Source organism: Ovis canadensis, chromosome 4, assembly GCF_042477335.2.
Source record: "Ovis canadensis isolate MfBH-ARS-UI-01 breed Bighorn chromosome 4, ARS-UI_OviCan_v2, whole genome shotgun sequence".
NCBI lineage: Eukaryota > Metazoa > Chordata > Mammalia > Artiodactyla > Bovidae > Ovis > Ovis canadensis.
This window is the reverse complement of record NC_091248.1, coordinates 96704559-96729792: the sequence shown is the minus strand read 5'-3', so window position 1 is coordinate 96729792 and position 25234 is coordinate 96704559. Positions and strand designations below refer to the sequence as shown.

General features: G+C 37.5%; 1 protein-coding gene across 3 annotated transcripts in view; it reads left to right on the top strand.

The window, feature by feature from the left end:
* The window catches only part of POU6F2 (POU class 6 homeobox 2), a 503169-nt gene that overhangs the window by 99239 nt on the left and 378696 nt on the right, over nt 1–25234 (top strand). For 2 of the 3 annotated variants that reach the window (XM_070292382.1, XM_069588255.1), the window contains exon 1: nt 12501–12666. In XM_070292382.1, the coding sequence (XP_070148483.1) occupies nt 12501–12666 (166 nt within the window). Of the gene's footprint in view, nt 1–12494; nt 12667–25234 lie in introns of those variants that run through there. The other variant, XM_069588256.1, reaches the window with a different exon arrangement.

Below are 25234 nucleotides of genomic sequence, written 5' to 3'. Positions count from 1 at the left end.
ATATATATATATATATATATATATATATATATATATATATATATATATATCTTATGATTCGTATGCACTTCACCTATTGTAAGCATTCTTTGTGAATTATTTATTTAACCTGCAAAGCTATCCCATGAGGCATATACTGTTATTACTCCCATTTCCTCTCAGGGAAACTGAGGCTCAGAGAGGGTAAAAAGGTCCTTGCCCCCGGCTCTAGCACGGGCTCTCTGTCTCCAGTGCCCAAGTTCTCACCCTAGCACTGGAGCGTGGGGTGTACAAGATCCTGGTGAGGCTGGCTATAGGAGGCCTATGTAGACCAAAGGGAAGGCATCTCTGTGCAAATTAGACCAGACTTCCCTGGTGGTCCAGTGGCTAAGACTATGTGTTCCCAGTGAAGGGGACCCAGAATCCATCCCTGGTCAAAAGATCCCACATGCCACAACTAAGACCTGGTGTAGCCAAACAAATAATTAAATAGATAAATATTAAAAAAAAATTAGACCAGACAGTCCTGGACACTTTACTGACACCTGCCAGAAAATAATCTCAGCATGTTTACAAATCTTTACAAAAATGTAAACAGTACTTTCTATGGCCATACATTGCCTAGCTGTACTCAGCCAGAGAAAAGCGAGACCTGGTCGGAGAGGGAGGGTCTGGCATGTTAAGTAAGATTTGGGCCCAACCTAGAAGGTACTGCTAAAACTTCAGGTTTTAAACTGGGTTTTTAGGAATGTTAGTCTGACAGCAGGGGGCAGAATGGATTTTTCTATTTATTTATGGAAATTTGAAACTATAAGGAACTCGATACTTTCTGAATAAAAAGTTTTCCTCCTCCACTGTCCGTCTTTGGCTACTCAGAATGGAAGGGCAGAATTAGATGTGTCCACATGTTTAATAGATTATTCATTTCATTCATTTCTTGGAGTATTTGCTTCTGATAAAAATGATAGAACATTTGTAATAAAATATTTCTAATGTGCTGTGTGTTTGATGATACTGCTCCTGAATGACCATGGGGTAACTGGGAACGAGAGGGAATTGTGTAGGAGCAGCATCAGAGGGAGAATCTTCTAGGCTTAATGAGAGGCATGGACAGAGCTATGAGGCTGAGGCCCATGGGAGGCCAGCCAGGCTGTCATCTGGGACCACCTGAGTCCAGCGTTGCTTGGTCAAGCTTATCCCCTGGACTAGAGGTAGCTTTGCTTCCAGTCAGCCTCAGTCCTAAGGAGAAAAACAGGACTTTCCTTTCTTCTTCAAGCATTACTATTAAATTCCTCCATTCTTGTCTTATGGTAAACAAAGTAAGAGAATCACATAAAACCAAACTCACATTTCTGGAGGTAGAATATGGGTCAGTGCATATATGCGTTCAATGCGAGATGAGTAAGATAGTCGAGTGAGACCTTTGTCATTGTTCAGTCACTCAGTCGTGTCTGACTCTTTGTGAACCCATGGATTGCAGCACACCAGGCTTCCCTGTCCTTTACCATCTCCCAGAGCTTGCTCAAACTCATGTCCATTGAGTTGGTGATGCCATCCAACCATCTCATCCTCTGTTGTCCCCTTCTCCTTCTGCCTCCAATCTTTTCCAGCATCAGGGTCTTTTCTAATGAATCAGCTCTTTGCATCAGGTGGCCAAAGTATTGGAGCTTCAGCTTCAGCATCAGTCCTTCTAATGGATATTCAGAATTGATTTCCTTTAGGATGGATTGGTTGGATCTCCTTGCAGTACAAGGGACTCTCAAGAGTCTTCTCCAACACCACAGTTCAAAAGCATCGATTCTTCAGCACTCACCCTTCTTTATGGTCCAAATTTCACATCCACATATGACTACTGGAAAAACCATAGCTTTGACTAGATGGACCTTTGCTGGCAAAGTGAAGCCTTAGTTCCATATTGTGTAATTTCAGACATGATTAAGTGTATGTTTGAAATATTAAAACTATCAACCCAGAACAATTCTTACTCTTAACTTTCCTTCCTCCCTTCCTCCCTCCCTTCTTTCATTCTTTCCTTCCTCCATTCTCACAATCAATCAGTCACAACACATTTTTTGAGAGGCTTTTTTTGCATTAGACATGGTACTGGGGATTCTGAGACAGATCTGTCTGCAAAGGATTCAAACATCTCAGCTGTAGAGTCTATCACTTAAGTCTTTAGGAAAAGAAAGTGATTAACCAACCGAAAAACTGTCATGATTTTATTGCATCTGTGATGCATTGCAAATATGTAACATGGGGAAACTTGTGAAACCCTTTCTTCAAGTACACTGAAGACTCCATACAGAATAGATGAGAGAAGCCAAAATGGTGTTAAAAACTGGGAGCAGTCACTCTGGTCCTCCCCTGCCTCCTTTGAGGTCCTAGAGGTACCTCCCTAAAAACTTTAGGGTTTCTGAGATCGATTGTCAGTTTGAGAACTCTGAAACTAGAGACCAAGTCTTTCCATTCTGTGAATCAACTATATCATCCACATTTTCAAAAAGTTGCTATTAATATATAAAGTACTTCTCAAAATTTTTAAGATGCTAGAAAGTAAGTTTTGTGGCATAGAAAGAACATGTTTTTTCTTTGTAACTCCTATACATTCAAATCTCTAAATGCAAGTCCTTTTTAATCTGTGTTGTTTTCTGATTAAATTCTGATACCTAGTTGAAGCCATCAGATTATAAAGAATGTATGAATATAGGGTATGTGTATGCAATGTCGATACTGCTATGTAACCCCATTACCAAAAGACCAGATCGAGATGAGCCTGGATTGAACTCTTATTGATGCTTTTTCACAAAGGCAGCAGGAAATTGAATTGATGGTGCTATTAGGTTGTCAATATCAGTGTCTCCCTTTCTTCCTAGATAAGTATACATGAAGCATCACCCATACAGTCATTTTAACCTCTTGGGAGCAAAGGAGCTATGGAGGTTCAAGGTGATGAGCTAGATGAGCTACATCTATCTGCATACTAGATGCTTTGCAGAAGTCCAGAACTAGCAGACAACTGATTAGGATGTTGTTATTTCATCCTACGTTGATGGGCTGTTTAGCTTGTTTGTGTTTAAATACAGTTGTGTCTGATGCTCTGATTTTTAACTGGAGTTGTCTCTAGACAATTAGCAGAGTTAAGAAGATGTGGCACCCATGGTTGAACATGGAGAAAGATAGAAACTCTGATAGCAAGTGAGAGAGAAGGAGGAGATTGAACACAGCTGAAGTTCCACAAACCTCAACAAAAAGACAAGACTCTTAAACTCTGCCTGTATGTATGAAATAAAATATCATCCTCTGGCACCACAGCAAATCAGATATTTTGCAATTTTATTTTATCCTTCCAAAAGATTCTGGGCATTCATCCTAACTAACTATCCCCTAGATAAAACATTGGGGATTGATGGAGGCAACAAACAGTTTAAGTTTCCTGGGCCATTTTTTGAAAATGAGTTCTGGACTGTTTTTCACTCTGTAAATAACCTTACTTGCCCTCTAAGACACTGTGCGTCATCACCCAGTGTAATCGGTTATGTTACAATGGCCTAAGACAGATTTCATTTGCATGATTAGCGGGCTCTATTTGGTAGATGATTGCAGTCTATAATGATTTGATATAGGAGAGACCTTAATTCATCCCCAAAGCATTGTTACCTGGTTACAATGAAAACAAGTTCTCAGTCCAAAGCTGCCATACATAATATATTTATTAAATATCACCCAATATTATGATTAGCCCCCAAAGTATTAATCATCCCCAAATAGTTTGTTCAACCTGTCTGTAGGCTTGATAAATTCGTAGCTCTTTGTCATTTTAGGTGAACAGTGTACACCTGGTATGGAAAGTTCATTAAAGCAGATATGGCAAGATTCTAGAAGCAGGATGAGTTTCCTGCATGGTCAACATTAGGCAACTAGAACTCTCTGACCCAAAGACTGGATATGGGACAGTTTGAGTATCAAACCTTAGGCCACTAGCCCCAAGAGTATAGGTGACAGGACTTGATGGATTCTTAATATTCTCTGGTGCCCTGCAAGGATGGGAAACGTCTTCAAAATATTTTAGCCAAAACATATATCTTGAATATGACTAATTTAACCAAATGAGAACTCCATTCTAACCTCCATTCATGTTGATAAACAATTTCACTCAAAATTACTCTCAGTTCAGTTAGTTGCTCAGTCGTGTCGAACTCTCTGAGACCCCGTGGACTGCAGCAAGCCAGGCTTCCCTGTCCATCACCAGCTCCCTAGAGCCTACTCAAACTCATGTCCATCGAGTCAGTGATGCCGTCCAACCATCTCATCCTCTGTCATCCCCTTCTCCTCCTGCCTTCAATCTTTCCCAGCATCAGTGTCTTTTCCAATGAGTCAGTTCTTTGCATTAGGTGGCCAAAATATTGGAGCTTCAGCTTCAGCATCAGTCCTTCCAATAAATATTCAGGACTGATTTCCTTTAGGATAGACTGGTTGGATCTCCTTGCAGTCCAACGGACTCTCAAGAGTCTTCTCCAACACCACAGTTCAAAAGCATCAATTCTTTGGTGCTCAACTTTCTTTATAGTCCAACTGTCACATCCATACATGACTACTGGAAAAACCATAGCTTTGACTAGACACACATTTGTTGGTAATTTCTCTGCTTTTTAGTATGCTGCCTAGGTTTGTCATAGCTTTTCTTCCAAGGAGCAAGCATCTTTTAATTTCATGGCTGCAGTCACCATCTGCAGTAATTTTGGAGTCTCCCAAAATAAAGTCTGTCTCTGTTTCCATTGTTTCCCCATCTATTTGCTATGAAGTGATGGGACCGGATGCGATGATCTTAGTTTTTTGAATGTTGAATTTTAAGCCAGCTTTTTAACTCTCCTCTTTCACATTCATCAAGAGGCTCTTTAGTTCCTCTTTGCTTTCTGCTATAAGTATGGTGTCATCTGCATATCTGAGGTTATTGATATTTCTCCCAGAAATCTTGATTACAGCTTGTGCTTCTTCCAGCCCAACGTTTCTCATGATGTACTCTGCATAGAAGTTAAATAAGCAGAGTGACAATATACAGCCTTGATGTATTCCTTTCCCAATTTGGAACCAGTCCATTGTTCCATGTCCGGTTCTAACTGTCACTTCTTGACCTGCATACAGGTTTCTCAGGAGGCAGGTAAGGTAGTCTGGTATTCTCATCTCTTGAAGAATTTTCCACAGTTTGTTGTGATCCACACAGTCAAAGACTTTAGTGTAATCAACAAAGCAGAAGTAGATATTTTTCTGGAGTTCTTTTGCTTTTTCTGTGATCCAATCCATGTTGGCAATTTGATTTCTGGTTCCTCTGCCCTTTATGAATCCACCTTGAACATCTGAAAGTTCTCAGTTCACGTACTGTTGAAGCCTAGCTTGGAGAATTTTGAGCATTATTTTGCTAGCATGTGAGAAGAGTGCAATTGTGTGGTAGTTTGAACATTCTTTGGCATTGCCTTTCTTTGGGATTGGAATGAAAACTGACTTTTTCCAGTCCTGTGGCCACTGCTGAGTATTCCAAATTTGCTGGCATATTGAGTACAGCACTTCAACAGAATCATCATTTAGGATTTGAAATGGCTCAGCTGGAATTCCATCACCTCCACTAGCTTTGTACTAATTAGCAAAAGGTAGGTTGAGAGAGTGGTTGACAGAGAATTGATATAGCTGTGGGATTGTGGTGGCCATGCCTGGAGTGGGGACTTTCTGATTAAATACCAGCTTTGGATCATGAATATCGATTAAGGCAACTGACCAAACTCAGAGTTGACCTCAGGGGTTTGAAAACCTTTTCTGTTACAGGGGCAGAGAATAAGTCTGGCCTTTGAAGGCCATAAGGCAGAATCTAGGCTGCCCTGAAAGAAGGGACATGACCTTGGAAGAAGCTCCATTTAGGCAAGGTGGCTCCTGGGAAGGATATCCTTGGCCATCATCTCTGGCAGCTGGGAAGTGAGTGTGTTGGTCCTGAATCAAGGATCTGTGTAGCACATCACAGCATCCACTACAGCTTTCCTTCCTGGTCCAATTGAGAAAAGTAACCCACAGTTCACTGGATGCTTTAACAAGGGAAGAGGTGTGGTGAAAAAAGGTCTTTCTACCTTTCAAAACGTATTCCTATGCCACTATCTATCGAGGACCTTGCTCAGGTCTCATATTTTTTCTTTGAAATAAATAAAACCACGTCGGCCCAGAATCCAAGATGGAATAGACAGTGATTCATGACAGTCATGCAGATGCTATATCAGGGGACATCCATGAAGTGTCCTGAAGTTTCCTGAGTACTTTACTCCCAAAGTCCAGCGTTCGTTTTCTGTTTTGAATGCCCTGCTTAATTTTCATAAAACATGCATCTTCTTTATTATGGGATAGGATTAACTAAAAGTGGAGAGACAGGAAAGAAATAACAGTTGGGAGTATCAGGTTGAAGAAGGCAACCTGGGTTGGGATTGAGGTGTGGCTATGAAAATCTGCTGTGGGGTGATTTTACTGAGGGTGTATACATGTTTGAGCTTTATAATCAAATTTACTGTAATGCAAATTTTGTTTGTTGAGTATTTGCTAAAAATGTGGAATTTCCTGCTTTTCTCAAAAACAGTTTTAGTTTGCAGTCAAGGAAGTGATATTTAAAATATAATCAGTGCTGGGTAAATTTATGGTATTTTTATTGTCTTGTGGTCTTCATCAATTTTCAGAATTTTCAACTGTATGTATGTTACATATAGGTATATAAATATGGATATATAGATACATATATAAAGGGAAAACAAAAATGAACTATGGTCTTATATTCAAAAGTCAAATAGAATGTCTTCTTAAAATATATAGCTAGAAGGAAGAAGTATTGAATGGTAAAATATTGAATTAGAAACTCTGTGACTTTTGGAGGAAAACATTCTTTAGTACATTAAATTTTATATTGAGAACTAACTTCATTAACCTTATTAATACTTGGTAATTGGTTAAAGAAAGAGAAAAACAAAATTCTTTTCATGACTAAAGTAACAAAATCCACCCTTGAAGTTTCCTTCTCCCCAAACTCACTATGGTCTGCTTTCTTCCTGTTCATGCATTTGTGATTTTGATTTTTACTTCTTTGCAGTAGGGGAAATTAAATACAAAATATGATGCTGTCTTTGCATCTTAAATTGGCTGTAGGTAATTTGTTTCTACTGTTTCCTAAATTGAAACATGGCATTTTAAGGGGTGGGGGAAGAGAAATCCAATATAGTTCTTTTTCTTTATAATGGATGTAATTTTTCTATTGAGTTCTAGAAATAGCTCTGTTGAGTATAACTTTGCCCTACTCTGGCACTTTGTGACCAAATGAATTGTTTCCTTGGATTTTTAAAGCCTGCCTGTCTATCTAATTTACATTTTCCTCAAAGCTGTTCTGATTGCCTGCTTCATAGTTGGTTTGTGTGTACATAAAAATATGCTGGACTGAGTTCAAGCTCAGTTTAGAGGGGCGAGGGTATTTCCAACGCGTGGCTGCCACCGGACACGGATGCTTTGCTGAGTTAATAATCTCGCTATCTTTAGTTTTCTCTGACTATAAAATGAGAATGATTATGCTTACAAAAACTCTGTTGGTTAAGTTATTGAAGCCTTAGCTGAATTATATCTTTGTCTATTTGGTATTCTTTTTAACAGCCTGGTGAAAGTCTAAGTTGAATCTTCCCTTCTCACAGGGCCCTATATCTGCTCTTCACATAAAGGTTTTATGGCAGAAATACATGGGGACATCCTTATTTAAAAATCGAAGGGAATCAGAAATTAGCATATGAAGAGAGTATTTACAGTTAGTGTATACTAAGCTGTGTATAATTGTATGTGAATCAACTATAAGGAATACTAATTGGGTAAAAGAGTATGAGAAGCCCTGGAACAATTATGTACTTGCTGAAGCCTTCTAGCTTATTATTATAGGATGGTTAAAAATTAGAACTATAATTTACATTAGCTGTAATCTAAGCAGGCACATTCTAAAATGTTTCAAGAAGCACTAGGTCCGTTAGATAATATAATGCAGATTGTAAGGAAAAGGTCTTCCATGGTCAGATAATTTGGGGAAACGCTAGCTTAGTCAGAGTTGAATTGGTTTCTTTCCCGGCAGACTTTTCTGGTGTATTTTCTATGTGTGTATGATTGCAAAACTCCTTCATTGTAGAGTCTTTTTTAGGACAAGTGTTCTGTGGAATACACTTTGGAAAATACTGTTTTATTTCGACACCTTCATTTTCCAGATGAGAAACCCGAGGGTGAAGTAGTTAAGTGATTGCTGAGTTTATGTTAGGTGTGACGCTGTCTGACGTCCCACACACCGTACCGTCACCCCACGGATTGTCCTCAGGCAGCATCAGACAGAGAGGTGTTTTGTTTCTAGAGACTGAAGCAAATAAGACAGTATACACAGCATGCTGTGGGAATCAGTTCTCCAGGATTTAAAGCCTTTCCTGGTCCATAATTGATGTTCTGGGAAACACTGTGGATTACCTAATCCATGATCCTTTTTTTTTTTTTCACCCAGTAGAGGGTGCTGTATAAAAAAATGCTGATTTTTGGAAATGAATTTCCTAGGGTTCAAAATACAGGTTTGCCTTACTAGCTGTGTGGCTTTGGGATAAGTCACCTAACTTCTCTGCATCTCAGTCCTTCATCCCTGAAATGAGGTAAATACCTTGCATACATTGAGTGACATTAAATATAGCTGAGTGGCAACTCAGCTTTACCAAACAGGCAGTTTGGTAAAGGCAGTCAATATATGTGATCTATTTTTATTTCTTTAACAATAGCCAAAGGAGATTTAAATAACTATTTGTGGTTCTGTTGTTGACTGTAGTCCCTTCATTGTAGGATGTGAAAATTTTTGTTGACATTTTGTTAATGGAAACTGAATCTCTCATTTCATCTTTTGTTTACTGTCTGGCTCTTGGATCTCTTATGACCCTTGTGAGTGCCCTATATTGGCACATGCATGTCCTGTGTATGAGATCCATCTTGGACAAGTCCCTTTCTTTAACTGGGGCCGATGAATGAACTGCAGAGAAATCCCAACTTCTACAACTCTAGTTGTGACAGTTTCAAATTTTCAAGTAAGGAGTCTTCACCCACTGCATTTTTGGCTTGCAGTAGTTCTTTCTCTTCCTATCTGCTGCTTCAGAGATCCTTGTACATGTGGAAGTTGTACACGTACCCAGGTCAGTGCATGTTGGAAATCTTTTCCTTACTTTGGCAGAAAGTATTTTACACATTGCCATCTCTTTGGGCAGGGAAAAAACAACTTCCAAGTCAAGTGCTACTTGAAAAAGGTAACCACACACCACTCCCTCCCTTCCCCACCCATCCCTTCTAAGACTGTACTCTGTGGTTACTGCTTATGACACATTTTCAAATGGACCCCCCAGTGGCTGCAGCTGTGATTAAAAGCTGTCTGCTCTCTACCTCGCTGGGGGTTTGCTGTTTAACCATGTCAAACACATATATATGTGGGCTACAGCTGCATCATGGAAAAGGTAAAGGATTTTGTAACATGAAAAATCAAATGAGTATATGAATGACAAACTCCTGAATTTTCGAAGCTCAAGTCACTGAGACACTAGTTGGAAACCTAGCCAAGGATGAGGTACATAAAAGTAATTTAAGAAGAAGAGCTAATGGTCAGGAATATACACCATCTGCCAGTACATGTTTTGCACACATCAGCTAGACTGAAACATCTTAAAGATTTAAGTGCACTTGAACTTAGCAGCTGCATTTCAGCTCCTCTGTGGCATTCAGGATTCAGTTTGACCATTCACAAATAAAGCAGGAATGGAATATTCTTTTCTGAAGTCTGCCCAGATTCTGAAGTCTGCCCAGATACATAAATAACCATGTTTGGCTTATCACGAGGGTAGTGAATGTCATTCTCAACACAAGTTTTCTTTTAACACCATCTTCAAAAATGCTCAAATGAGCAGTGTGGCCACAGAGACTGAAGGTCTCAAATGAGTCACACCCACTTCTTTGGATCAGAGAGACTGAGGATTCAGTGTTTCATAAAGTAAAATGAATGTCCTAGAATTTAAACCTGGGCACTCTCCTTCATGTGGAGCTACGAGGTAAGGTAATGTTCCCTTTCCTGCCTTACCCTTCCCTACTCACCAAATCAGAAGAATCCAAACAATTGTGTCTCCTTTCCCCTCTGCCTGTCCCATCCCTATCCCACCCTCGCCCCCCCCCGCCGCCCCCCCAACCCCCCCCACCCCCGCCAATTTTCAAGTGCTCCAAACCTCTGCCTCCAAACACAGTAAATGAAATGCTAATCTATCACCAGCAAATTTAGGCTGACAATACTGTGCATCGACCGCATTGATGACATTGATTACATTTCAAATATTTACAATACAGTGAGACAAGCCTAATTTATTCTCTAAAGAGTTCAAGGTAGGTCTCACCATTTTCGAGGGGGAAGACAATGGAGGAATGTTTGTGGTTGCTATCTGCAATAATCTGATGCTGACAGAGAGTAGTATTTTATTTAGTAATTAACAGTGTAAAGGGGAGAGAAGCTGTCATGTTGGTTCTTAAGCTGGGGAATGTGATGAAAGATGATATCTGCGATCTCATCCTTTCCACTTGTTTAGGATTGTCAGGATGAGAAATGTCAGCATTATGAAAGCTCGGCTCTGCTCTTGATATGATAAAACCCTTCAAAAGCCAGTCTTCCTCGCTTCCCTTGTCCCCCTCCTTTCTCCCTCTCTCTGCACTTGCTTTTTTATTTATCCTGTTTTGTTAGGTGGCAGAAATATAATTCTTTTCTTTCTTCCTATTATAAGCCACCATTTTTGTTTTATTATATGTTTCACAACCCCTAATGCCCCACTGAAAATTACCTTGTTAAATGACAGTGTTTCAAAGCCATGAATCCTTTCCACCATTCCCTCAGAGGTTTGAAACAGTCAACAGACTGTAAAGAATAAATAATAAAAAAGTATTGATTATTTTGATGACTGTGAGATTCAATTAAGTATTAATTTTGCCCTCCAGTGGACCTATCAAGGTATTCAAAAGGGAGGATTCAGCTCAGCTAAATGCGTGCTGAGTGCTTCAGCCTTAAATAGGGAGAAAATGTGTTTACCTACAGTATTTGAAGAAGAAGTGCATTGATGCACAGAGTCCAATATTTAAGTGCTGTGCAAATTAAGCCCTGGTGACAGTGACATTGTTTTCTGTGGTATGAGTATTGACTAAAGAAGTGCATTTGATGACAGCTTAAACTATTTGTATTGATTAACATTTTCATAGATTATCATGTGTCATATCAAATTCACTTTTCAGGCATGAATACATTAAAAAAAAATAACCACAGGCAAACCAACCAATGTAATGATGGGACAGGGAGCGTGTGGCCCCACCTGCTCTGGCACTGGTCACCTGTTTCCTGCTCAGGAACCATTTAGGCATGAACTTGGCAATAAATAGCTCCCAGATAAGGCAAAAGGGGCACTTTTGGCTTTTCTGCATCCGATATCGGTGCCACCACAGTATCATGCGCCTTAGCTAGCAAGTGGAATAAAAGGCTTCCCTTGGAAAATATTGCTGAACCTAAAATGCCCTCCTAATGAGCTGAAGATAAAGCAGATTTAAAATACTGGGGGGTAAAGTTTGCCTTTTTGGAGGTGATCTTTGTTTTCTTTTTCTTTAATGCTCTGGGAGTAGGGTGCTCTAGGTATCCGAATTGTTGAACAGAGTTTGTAAGTATTTTTTTTTTCCAATTCCTTTCAAAAACTGTAAACCAATCTTCATCTCTTTTGTTGTTTGCTTTCAAATGTTCATTTGATTTGGAGTCAGCTGCAGTCCCAAATCTGGGACCAGCGAAGTCAACTTCTAAAGATACTGCTAGAATTTACATAAGAAATCTCTTTCATTTCATTGAAAGCCTTTGGAGGACTCTTTTCTCCCTGTCTCTCTCTCTTTTTTTTTTTTTTTTCTGCTCTCGGGATAGGGTTTAATTGCTTCTCCCCCAGGGAGAGGGCTTCCTAAAATAGCCCATGGGTCCTCCCTAGGGTGCTCCTTCCTTTGAGTCTGTTGCCCAAGTACAAACCCCGCACTTTCCGCTCCCCCCCTACCCCCCGCGCCCCTTTCCTGCATTCAAGACAGCACAAGGTGTAAAAACATTCGCACAAAAGCACATCCCACAATTAAAGCTGTGTTGGTTAGGTTGCTTTCAAAGAAGTTTTTTCTTTCCTTTTTTTTTTTTCCTCTCGGAAGCCTCCTGCATCTCTCTCATGCTAGTTGAGCTTTAATAGGGTGGGGAGGAATGGAGAACTCGGATCTGTAATAGCTCTTCACTTGACTGCAGCCAGCAATAACAGCGGGAGCAGTCAGAGATAAGAGAGAGGGGAGAGAGGGAGTGTGTGTGTGTGGAAGAGAGAGAGAAGAGGAGAGGAAGACAAGGACACGCACACACTCAAGCGGCCACTTTTTTTCCTCCCCTTCACTCTTTTCCCCCATCCTAGGATCCAATGATAGCTGGACAAGTCAGTAAGCCCTTGCTGTCAGTGCGGAGTGAAATGAATGCGGAGTTGAGAGGTGAGGACAAGGCTGCTACTTCAGACAGCGAGCTGAATGAGCCCCTGCTTGCGCCCGTGGAATCAAATGACAGCGAGGACACTCCCAGCAAGCTCTTCGGTAAGTCTGTCTAGGTATTTCATTTCACTCCTACCGTGGTGTCCGGAAGAGCCATCCACACCCCCACCCCTCCTCTTTTTTCCCCCCTTGTTGTTCATTCAATTTTCTTCTAAGTACCAAAGAGGATCTTGGCATCTTGGAGGGGGCTGAGCCACCCCAGCTGATGCCAGGCTGGCTGGGAGGGTGTCCTCCAAACTTTTTCCGACCAGGAACTTCCTCCTGCCCCTTTGGACTGGTCAGATATTGCTAGCGTCCCCAGGCTAGAAATCACTGGGGGGAAAAAAAAAGAAGATGAAAATCATCATCAGGAAATCAGTTCCATTGTGAGAATTGGTTAACGTTTATTGAATAAATATCGACTCGGTTTCGGGTTGCTTCGCCGCCTTTTGTTAAGGGGAAGGAGAGTAAAGAGTTATTATCTGTAGTCAAAAGACCAAAGAGGGGAACTGAAAAAATATCAATACTGGTCATTCTCTGCAGGTAAACAAAGGTGGCTCCTGGTATGGCTCAAAAACATAACATATTGTAATTACAATTAGAATGAACGTCTTTTCTTTTACAAGCCTGATGAGGGAAGAAAATAGGTACTTGGCATCCCTCCCCTCAGCCATTCCCTTTTAACAGATGTTTACAGCCTCATCCTAAATGTGGAGGCAGCCCAGATCCTTTCTAGAAATCTTTGTTTCATAAACGAAACAAGAACAAGCAGAGTGCCACTCCAGCAAAGACATCTGTCATTCAAACAGACGACACTCTGTAAGCCAACTCAAGCAACTCTGATCTCTAATCAGAAAGGGGACCAGGCTGTGTTGAGGCATGTGACTGAGTGATGGATGGTGATAGATGTCTCTGCTGGAGAAGCACTTTATGGGATAGAGTGACATTAGGTTTTCAGAACAGTTGTTCCTGAAACACTTGCTTTTAATTATTTCCAAGTGTTTATATACTTATGACACTAAATATATATTATATATACACATATATAACACATACTAACCTGTTCATACCTATATATACTAACCTGAGATATATATGTGTGTGTATATATATATATATATATATATATATTGATCAGGAAGAGAACAAGAGTTAAAAACAGTCAAGTGCCTGAATTTTAAAGAAACACAGCATCATAGTATAGACTGATTCTCTAAGAAAGTTATTAATTCAATTAAAAAGATAAGCTGAAAAATGCAAAACTATAGAAAGAAAGCACCATAGATAGTGAAGCTGGCAGCTTCAGGCCAGCTTCAGCAAAGGAGCTTTCATCTGATTTTAAATACTCACTCAGTCTAACATTAGAGGAGTGTTGCAGAGAAACTTTTTGTATCAAATTTTCTGTTGGTAAAATGCTGTTTTATACTTAACAGTATAATAGATGCCAGTTACAAGAAATTTGGTCCTATGACCCTTTCTTGGAAAAGCAGCAGTTTCATCTCTGACATAAATTTTCCATACCTAGGCATTAAGGTTTTAGCATTTTCACTCTCAAGAAATATTTTGTTGTAGTCTAAGTTTTTATCTGTGTAGGAAGAGTTATGTCCTAAAATACTCATTTCATTTCAAAGGGTTAGTGAGAGAAGGCAGATAAAATTGTAAATTACAGGAAGGCCAAAGTCACGCTCCAGGCTCTTTGATGTTGAATATACTAATACCAAGCACTTTGACTTTTAAAATATAATCAATTATGAATTCAACATAACTGCAGATAATGAATTATGTGTTCTTAAACTTTGCGTGCATTTTTAAAAAGTAAATGTTCTTTGTGGACTTTGACTTGAAACCCCAAATTGTTTTTTTTTTTCCCAACTAAAGCAGTTGCTTTGACTTCTCAACATTTGTTTAGATTTTCCAGTGTTGAAAATTGTCATAGATTTGTTATGTCACCTTTCACTGATTGGTGTGGTGTGTAGAGAAATAAACTTTAAAAAAAATCCAAGGTGGGAGGGGGATCAAAGAAATTTGAATGACAATTTCTTTGAAAATATATTTTTTAAGTGGAATCTTTACAGAGTAAAACTGAAGAACCATAGTGAACTTTAGAAATTCTTAGTAGGTTTTAGATGATACTCATCTTTACTTTTTGGAATGCTCACCTTCTGAGTCTGTGGCTGAAAACCCTGCAAAATCTACATCTTATATCTAATATATCTTGTTTATTCACTTAATTTTATTTGATCTCTAGGGTGCTTTTTAAACACCATGTGAATATTTTCCAGTTTCTATTAGATAAAGTAGAAACCAGCAGATGAGCAGTTTTGAAAACTTAAGAAAAAAACTGAAGAAAATATGAGACAGACAGACTAGAAAGCACCTCAGAGGGATGCCTTTTTTCCCAAACTGATTTTACTGTGAAATTCTGATAGATGGAAAATTAAATTGAATATTTATCCTGTCCATTTCATTTAACAATAATCTTACCATTTATTATCTCAATGTTCTTGCAGGTTTCCTTAGCTACTAGGTCTGCTCTGCTCTCACCTTTAAATATTTTTGGGACTTAGCATTAGGAATTCTAGTTTATGTAACTGGCTAAAACTTTTTAGTATAACTCTCTCAGAATTTTTCTCAACTTTGGCAACACTTAACTGATACTGATTTAATGGATGATTATTATATGACCTGAGTATGTTCAAGTTTTTCATTTTTAATATATGGTTATGATTATACTCTTCTCTTGGTAATGGAGAATTGCATTCTTCCTAAATAACTGAGAGTGTCCAGGTTTATCTCTAAGCAATGATTTTCTAACATATTCTCTCAAACCATGCTTCTTATAGCATGTTCCTTGTATTTTTGAAAACCAAGCTTCTGGAATGAAAGGAGAAGATTAAGACAATTTTTTTGTGTATGATTTGTTTACTTTTGTGGAGAGACATTTACTGACAGGAGACACAGTTCCATTTTTTATTGTAACCGAAATTTCAGTATAAATAGAGTTCTTTGGAGCTCCATGCTCGTTTTGTGTCTTGTTAAATTAGCAGTCCAGAGGACAAGTCTGTTTCTCTCACAGTATGACACCTTCAGCCCAAAAGTACAGGAGAAAGACTAATACAGATGCCCTCTATGGATAAGCAAAGGAAATTCCAGGAACCTTTGGGCCCTTTATGCCTCTCCTTAAATTGCACCTCTGCACTTAACAGCATCTAAAAGGAAACATACCGTGCAGACTGTTTCAGCGCTCTGAGCGGCTCAGCACACCAGAAGGAGAAACCAGCAGCCCATAGGCCAGCCTACGGAGAAAGTTCAGAAAAGGACCCTTGTGTTTTATAAAGTAATTACATCAGAGGAAATGTTTTGCTTAACTTGAACAGCCCATGGAAACTAAAGTACACTTAGGAGAGATGAATTCACATTTCACTGAGAAACATGTGGTTAGTCCGTTCTCTGTGATATCATTAAGTAGTCCATTATTTGTTCCTGTAAAGACTGTGGAAGAAGTCTTCCCTTTTCAGTTTCTGACTTTGTTATGCTAAGCTCTGAGCCGGAGGAAGCAGTATGGAGGGAGAGTAGACTTGCACTTCAGGAAGTATTGCCAGAGAATCTGGTTCTGTGTCTCCCTGTTTCAGCCTTGTGATCAGATGAGTGATGCCACACAGGGCCAGTCATTTAATATGTGATGAGTGATGTCCATATTCGAAACCACTCTCAAAACTGGCCTTTGGCAAACAATCTCAAAGGGAAGAGGTTGCTGTGTTTCTCTAGTGACATTTATAGCACTTGTGTCAATGTGGTGCTTCGTTTTTAGTTATGCCCATCAAGAATTCAATGTTCCACATTCAGTCAAGTTGGATGCTAAAATTCAAATGGTAGCATCAACAACTTGGTGAGGAAAATGGCCCCAGAAAGGATAAAAATAATATATATCCCTAGAAAAAAATCTGCACTAAAGTTTTCCCATGCAGTCACAGCAGCAGAAGTGAGATCATATAAAACATGCCCTAAATATTTTCTCTCATATATATTTGAAATTCGAAAGATGATTTATTAACAGTCTTCCTCCTGGGAATATTTTTATTGTTTCAAGTTAAATCTTATGATTGCTTTTCTTGCAGTCCCAACTACCTTGCGTGGCTGGGTTTGTTGCTTACTTATACCCACTGCATGGGAACTGGGCACACAGCTCTAAAGCCTTGAGCTGAGACGTTTAGCAAACAAACAAAAACATTTACAAACATTGTACCTGAAATAAAAATTGGTGGTTGGTTTTCTCTTATGATAGTGTGTGTTTTTAAGTTAAAAGCAATGATACTTGCATGGAATGATACTTATAAGGGTGGGTATTTTCAATGTCATTTATTTATGAACTATTGCAAAAGGATTGAAAGTTGACTCAGTGATTCTTAGCCTAGAAAACGTACTCTCTATGGGGTTTTTCATTTCCTTTCCTTTCTGTTATCTTTCTCATAGAAACATGCATTAGGAGATTTTTTTTTTTAATTGCCATCCAGTTTGACTTGATTAGAATTTATGGCAGTGGAGTCATTTCCAATGACAAAAGGATAAAGAACTAAATTGTCTGTCACCCCTTGAGACAGTGGTCTCTGCAGGTCAGCGTGGAGGTCATTGGTGGGGTGTTATAAGAACTGCACTTTGTGGTAAAGCTGCCTCTCGCCTGTGCATTAGTGAAGGCCTTCATCATGGCATCACTGTTACTTTATTTAAACATCTTTCAATGTCTTGATATTTATAATATTCTGATAAAATAGGCTGGGGCCAAGGAATCAGTAATGGGGCTTAAGCCCAAGAGGGATTTAGCTGGGAGTTGATAAGGAAAATTCTCTAGAGAAATAGATGTATTGAAAATATGTACCATGTTTGGCTCTTTAAAAGTTTCGATATATGGCTATTGAAAATAAATACTAGTTTTTCACTGAGGAAAGTGTGTTTTGCTAGAGAAACCTTAAAATAACATCTTTTAAAGTCAACTAATCTGAGTCAGAGATTTGAGTTAACCAGTGATTTAAAAGAAACCAGTAGAAACCTCAATTTGCATAAGTAAGTGAGGGGCATGATAAGGTATTTGTCAAAAATCAATTCTGGTTTCATAGTCAAACAAGCCCATGCAGTGTTGTTCTCTGATTACTGAATGGGGAGTGTGCCTGTAGGGGCATTTCTTAACATTTAAGAAAGTCTACTACACCAAGGTATTTCTTTATAAAATCCCTTGTGTATGTTTAGACAAATTAAGTTTAGTGTCCCTCCCCTCACCAAAAAGTATTAATATAGTGCACTGATAAATAAATCCACTTTGAATATCACTAATGTGTAAGCTTGGAAATAAAAATAAATTCCTATGAAATGTCTCTGATGTTCAAACTTCTCACCATGTTCTCACTATGTTACACTGAACTGCGTTCATTTCTATGGGTCACTGTGATGGACGAAAGTACACCATATATGACATAGATTCAGTGGGAACTTTCTCAGTGTTTTCTTTTTCCATCTCTTTGCCATGCCTGGGGTACTGAGGTCAGACCTCTGTATAAAGACTGAAGTTCTATATTGCAGTATCTGAGGATGCTACTACTTCATAATATATTAGTGAATCAAAGTGCAGATACAGATTTACACTTTTTCTTTCATTTTGATTGCTAGGATGTTGTCCTTGTGGTTAATGGTCCTGTAAACAAGTGGAAGAAGGTGAAGTATTAGAAATCACATTACTCTGTACCATCACCCCTTCAAATGATCCCCTTTTGTTAATGTCTGGGAGGTTTTAATTTAAAGGTTACATGACATTATAATATTTTTGTACTTCATACAGCTTGGTTTGTGTCATAATTAATAAACAGAGGGGCATTCTGGATTCATGCTCCCAAGGCTCAGCCCTTCCTTTAGTAGATTGTTTTCTTTGCTAATTACCTAATTTAATGACAGAGTATTATTCTTCCCAAGAACTGACCAAATAAATATTTCTTCCACTTCAAAAATGAGATATAAGTGACTTTTGGCAGTGGACTTTACTGGTTATTAGACAGTAAACAGATAATTTGTGAGAGAGCAGGTATTTTCTTTGATTGGCGACCTTGCTGGTTTATGTTTGGGGATTAATAATACATCAGACATGCACACATTAAAAAGAAAGTAGATGTGAAGGAGGAAGGATGAAGGATGTGGCTCTGCTATTGGGCTGCTCCTGATTATCCGGGGCTTCCCTGGGAATGGGGGCCGTTGGAGGAGCCAGCGCTTGCCCAAATTTGCACCTGGCTCCACTTCTCCTGTTTCTTGATTTTCTTATGCTAAAGAAAACGATAGCAAAGTGTTTATACCAAACTGGCACCCTGTCAGGGGGCAATCTGTGTAAAGCTTCCTGCTGTCAGGTTAATAAATTTTTTAAAAATATCCAAAGGCAGAGGTAGCTAGAGAAAGCTCATAGTGACAGTTGCCATTCTCCACTGGACGGGTGGACGGCCAAAGTGTCTCTGAAATTTTCTTGTTTATTGCCTTCCTAGGTTCTGTACTCCACTGGTGTTTTTGTTCAGCTGTCCTTTTATGAAAGCCATTTCAGTCTTAGTTTTTAAATGTTTTTCCCATTTAAATTTCCAATGTCTTTTCTTTGAGAAGGAAATAAGTGAGCATTGTTTTGAAATGGTATTTTACAGTTGCCCATATACCCTATGCGATGAGCCTGAATGAGGTTCTAAATCTGTCAACACTGGGCTTTTCTTTCAAAATAGCTTCAAGTAATGTTTATATTAAAATTCATTCATAAAGGACTACTTGGGCTTTGGCATTCTGGGGGCTTCTGATGAGGTGTGTTTATTAAACCTGTTGACCTGACTCAGTGTGTGAAATGTAAACTCCCACCTTCTGCTTCTCAAAATCGAGAGAAAATGTATCTTAAAAAAAATGATACAAGTGAACTTATTTACAAAACAAAAATAGACTCACACAAATAGAAAACAAATTTATGGTTACAGAAGGGAATAGCAGGAGGTGAGGGGGAGATAAGTTAGGAGTTTGGGATTAACATATATACACTAGTGTATATAAAACAGATAAACAACAAAGACCTACTGTATAACACAGGGAACTCTGCTCAATATCTTGTAATAATCTATAACGGAAAATAATCTGAAAAAGAAAATATATATGAGTACATTTAACTTTTGTAACTGAATCACTTTGCTGTACACTTGAAACAAACACAGCATTTTAAATTAACTATACTTCAATAAAATAATGATATAAGAAAAAGATAGTCCACCTTAAAAAAAAATCAAATTGCCTACAAATATGAAACAAGGGCACACTAGCTTGGTTACATCTCTTACTTTATGTTGAGACACTATTGTGAGCTATCAAAAATGGACCAATCCTTTTTAATGTGAATGCAGAGGTCAGGAAAAGTAGCACTGAATCACTTTTGGTTGGAGAAATTTGTCATTCTCAAAGAAATGGAAATTAACCTCTTGAGTAAATGCTCAAAAATCATTTTTAAAAACCACCCTAGTCAAGGCATGTAACTCCTCTTTTAAATCGTTAACTGATACTTTTTATTTAAAGAACCTAGATGTTAGGTTTTTTCATTTGAGTTTTTAAAAGAGAGTCTAAGCTCAAACTTCTCTTATTCTTTCTTTTAAAGTACTTTTAAGGTCTTAGAGTGGCAAGAACATACTGGTTTTTATTTTCATTAAGATGAAACAACAACATACCTGGAACAACATAGCTAATATATTATGAGTCATTTTTATTAGAGGACTGTACTACTATCAAAACTATTTGAAAATAGAAAAAATGATCATATTACAATTAAAGGAACTAAGTAACATCATTACATAATTAAATACATTACATAAGAGTTTTGTTGTACTGAAGACCATTTGAAAATGGGATTCTATAATGAAACCTGCATTCCTTAACATGGTGAATAATTTAAAACCTGCTAGCCTGAAAATCAGGTAAAATATTAAGATATTTTTAGGACATTTATTATGGACCAATAACACTTGACATGAAACAATAAAACAATTTAATGAATGTGTTCTGAATGCTTTATCTTTTTCTATGAAATAATAGTATTTTCCAGATTGATGTATTTTTTAAAATATCTTGTGTTATTTTAATTTTATCCTATTAATGAGGGAAAAAAACTCAGGTGAGAAAAGTTTGTGAAAGTCAAGAAACCCATATTTAAAGATCAGTATTAATACAGTGTTTTAAATTAACAATGCACATTTTCCATTTTCTTATCACTTCTATATTTTATCTTGTTTTCCTGCATTTTCTTTCTAAGGCACTATGAATGCACAGTGAACGAATGTAACACTACCCATGTAAAGCATTTGTGAGTGTCTACTGTGTGTTCTCTGTTCTTTCTCCTGTGTTTGTGTGATTCAAGTTGTCTTGCTAAATTTGTAATATGCATGTATTTTCTCTATCGTAAAATGAAGAAAGGTATCTACGCATCACTTAAATGTCCTTCTCCCTTTCCTAAGTATATTTAAAATAATTGTTTCCAGATAAAATTAATAGCTTGCCAATAAAGGACAACTAGTTATATTATAGCATTGCTTCAGGCACAGTTGGGCTATAATCCAAGTTCCAGTGTCTTCTTTGAAGCTGCTATTCACTGGGCAGAGGAGACAACAGGATTTCTCAGAATTTGTGCAATTTAATTCAGTAAAGAGATTTGGGGGTTTCTATACAGTTTGATTTATATGGAACAGATTTTAAAAACATGCAGAACTTGCCCATGCTAAAGAAGACTCTAAATATTGGGAACTTAAATATTTGTCTACTTGTGAGATATACATATGCTACAATGTAATATTTATCTTTTTCTTTTTTAAAGTAAAAGGCATTTGTGCAATAGGCAGTAAGCACAATTTTGGTTACACATTTCTGAAAGAATTACATGTGCCTAAACATATGTTTACATATACACATAGCAGTATATGATGGGTGGTTGATGCATGAAAAGAAATCACATTTTGAACATTTGCTTTTAAAATAGTTGTGGTGTAATTAATCTCCTGTTGCAGTTCTTGATGGCCATATATGTGGTGATTTGTCTTTTCATATCAATATGGCAAGATCTGTTTTTATAAATTAATGGTTTGGGGTTACTTATTGCGTGAGAGAATCATCATGATTAAAGTAGAAGAGGGGCTGAGGATTAATTTGATTTGAAAATGCAAACATTTGAAGCTGTTTAAAAAGCATGAAAAATTATTATTGCACAATGAATTCTTGCAAAACCAACCAAGGGTAGAAGAGAATAAAAAATTAAATAGGAAAACACATTTTTTTTTCCCATACTAAAAAGTGTACAGATGCAGAAGTGGTTTGTAGGGTGAAATGCCCTTTTCCAAACCTGATTTTTTTTTCTTTAGCATACCTAATTTCATTTAGTAAAATATTGCAGAATAGAAATGTGTCCAAAAGGAAATATTCCGTTTTTAAAATGAGAAGCATGAAAGGAATATCAAATAAAGCTAACACTTTAATGGCTCTGTTTAATTATATTTATGTACTTCATGTTATGTATACAGGGGTAAATATTCAAGATAGGGATTACCTGATATTTGTGGGAAAACTTTCGTACAGTTTTGGAAAGCAACAGGCACCATTGTTTTAGATTAGCTCATCTTATTCTGACTTCTGAAATCAAGGCAGATTTTGTTCTTAAGAGCTACCTAAGGAATTGCTCAAATTTTCAGCTATACAAGTCTATATCTTCACTTTAGTCTTGAATCTTTACTTCTCCAATTATATTTCATGCTCATAGTAATTCTGCAACAATTTAATAGGAATCTTCAGGCAATCAGAAAAGTGTTGAAATTAAGCATTACTTTAAAAGGAATTAAGGTCTACAGCTGCCTGCTTTAAAAAAAACAAACAAACAAAAAACTGGTCAGATTGGAGATTGCTGATGGCATTGACATGGTTGTATTAGCCTAGGATGGTAGCTACCTGTCTTGTCGGCTATAGTGTATCAATATGTTTTTATAATGATACAATAACCTGAACCCTGTAACAGTTTATGGTCCTTTTGAGAATTCTTATGGATTCTTAGAGTGACGGAGGTCTGAGAAAAGATCTTGAAAGCTTTCACAAAATCTGGCTAGGTGACAGAAAGCTAGCATGACTGTGATTTAGCTGCTAAGGAATCCTATTGACTGGGAACATCATTAAACTTTTAAGTTAAAACAAAAATCACAAGACAAATGGTAGATATGAAGGGCAAAGCATACCCAGAAGGACGGCAGAAATTAAAAAGTGCTGAAGGGTCTGAGATAAAAGGCAAAATTCAGCAAGCTCAATGTTGATCTGAGTATTCTACTTAGAAAAAGGATTTTTGTTCATATACTGTTCTGAGTAGTGCCATGTGCCCTGGAAATCGGTATGAGTACATTTCCTTCCTGGGGTCTGTCAGACTTCGTGATTGCGTTTTTATTTTCCCTGACTGTTTTTAGTCAATGATAAATATAGAACTTGAATTTTTAATCTGGCACCCATGAAATATAAAACCAGAAGCAGCAGGAAATAACCAGGACAAGTAACTTCACATCAGTTTATGCTCACAGATATCAATCTTCTTAACATTGGTAATACTGCTAATTTCTCTTGGCTTTTTAAAATACACTTCCACACGAGCTCTCAAAACCCATAAAAGTGTGGCATGTAAAGTAAATTGTTTGTCACTTGCTGACGACCTGCCATATTTATTGTCAGGAGAAATGGACATTCTCTGGAAGAGCAGTTGTTAAAGGCCAAACAATTTTTAAAGATGGCAAAGATGCGTGAGGGTTTTCCTTTTTCTAACAATGAGCCACCCCTTCAGACATCAAAAGACAAGATAATAAGACACTTCAAGCACAATTCAAGATTATATTCAACATCTAAAGGCTCATCTCTTGTCAGTTTGCATTTACTCTCTCAGGGATGTGATGCTTCTATCATCTTTCTGTCAAGAGGAGTCTGGCAGAAGAGGCGAGGGCTCTTATTTCATACACTTAGGGTTTTTTATCAAATAGCCCACACTCGTTCTGATTCAGCCAAAATGGGGGGATAATTTGAAAAAGGTCATGCACAAGCACAAAAATCTCATATTGATTTGTGTGATTAGAAGGCATTAAAATTGCACGTTTATGTTAGTTGCTGAGATATTTTGTCAGTTTATTTGGTAATACACTTTTGCAGCCTAGAAAAAAAAAAAAAGATGACTTAAAAATTTCAAATAGATGGCTGAAAGCTAAAATTGTCTCCTTTAATGTAACCATGTTTGAACATTTAACAAGTGAACATAAAAATGATTTAATGCCTTTAGTATAACAATATTTGAAATTAGCTTATATAATGAAATACTTCATGCAATGTAAAAGCAAAATAGCACAATTGTGCCTATCAGAGGAGAGAAATATATATGTGAAATTATTTTTAAATACTTTAAAAATTGATTTCATATATTTAATATAAGATAAAAGATGACATTTTCAATATAAATGTAATTATGAGGTTAGTTTATAACAGTTATCAAATTTTTAACATTTTGTACTCTTTGAAATTACAATGCTATTATATTTGTCATTTTATGCCATTCTTAGTATATATACCCTTTTCTGGAGAGGGTACTAAAGAATAAATAAAGGAACTTTAAAGTTATTATTATTATTCTCTGTCAAAATTCGTCACATTTCCTCCTTTGCTCTTTGACACTCACAAAGCCATACAAAGAAGAATTCTATTTTTATTTTTGGTGGTGGGGCAGGGGCAAGTCTATAGGAGTTAGAGGAAACAGTTTTTCCTCTCAAAATAAAACAGTTGATGAAAACAAAGCCATGATATCCTGGGATCATTTCTATATTAAATCTTTGAAATTACTTTTCCTAAGAATTTTCATCAACTCTATGTGTCTTCATTTCTTACATTTTTCTTCTTTGCAATAAGTGTTTTGAAACTGACCTTCTTACCTTTGTGCTACTTTCACATATCAAAACAAAGGAGGTGTGCATATATACAATGTAATTACGGCATGGAATTAAAACCCATAATCTGTCCTACTTATTAGATGAGTCTTTCCTTTACAGTTTATGCCTTTAACAAATTCAACAGTCAATTCATCGAATCAACAAATATTTGTGAGTATCCTCTTTGTGGAAAGGAGCTGTGTTCTGAGGACTCAGTGGAGAATCATCAGAAAGAATCAACCACCTAGTCCAGTTCTCCCACTACCAGGATGCTGAGGATGCAAAAATGAACAAGACAGGGTGGCCGCACCGGTAAACAGCCCACGACCAACATTATGCACTGCCATTCGGTATTTACTTCTTCATGTCATGAGACTCTTCAGGAAATCTTAATCTTCAGTGTTATACATTCCAGAAGTTATTTATTGGTCATAACCTAAGAATTTAGAAGACATATGACCTCCAAAAAGTGAGAAAGAAGACAGGATTATGAAGTAATTCAGGCCAGAAGATGTTCGTAGTGTTTCCATTAGTTTGGTGCTTATGATTTAAAACAAATGTGATTCTTTAGCAATTGTCCCTTAGTCATATCCGAAGGATACATGAAATCAGTTTATCTTTTCCTCTCCTGCTTTTACAATCCTTCCAAGATT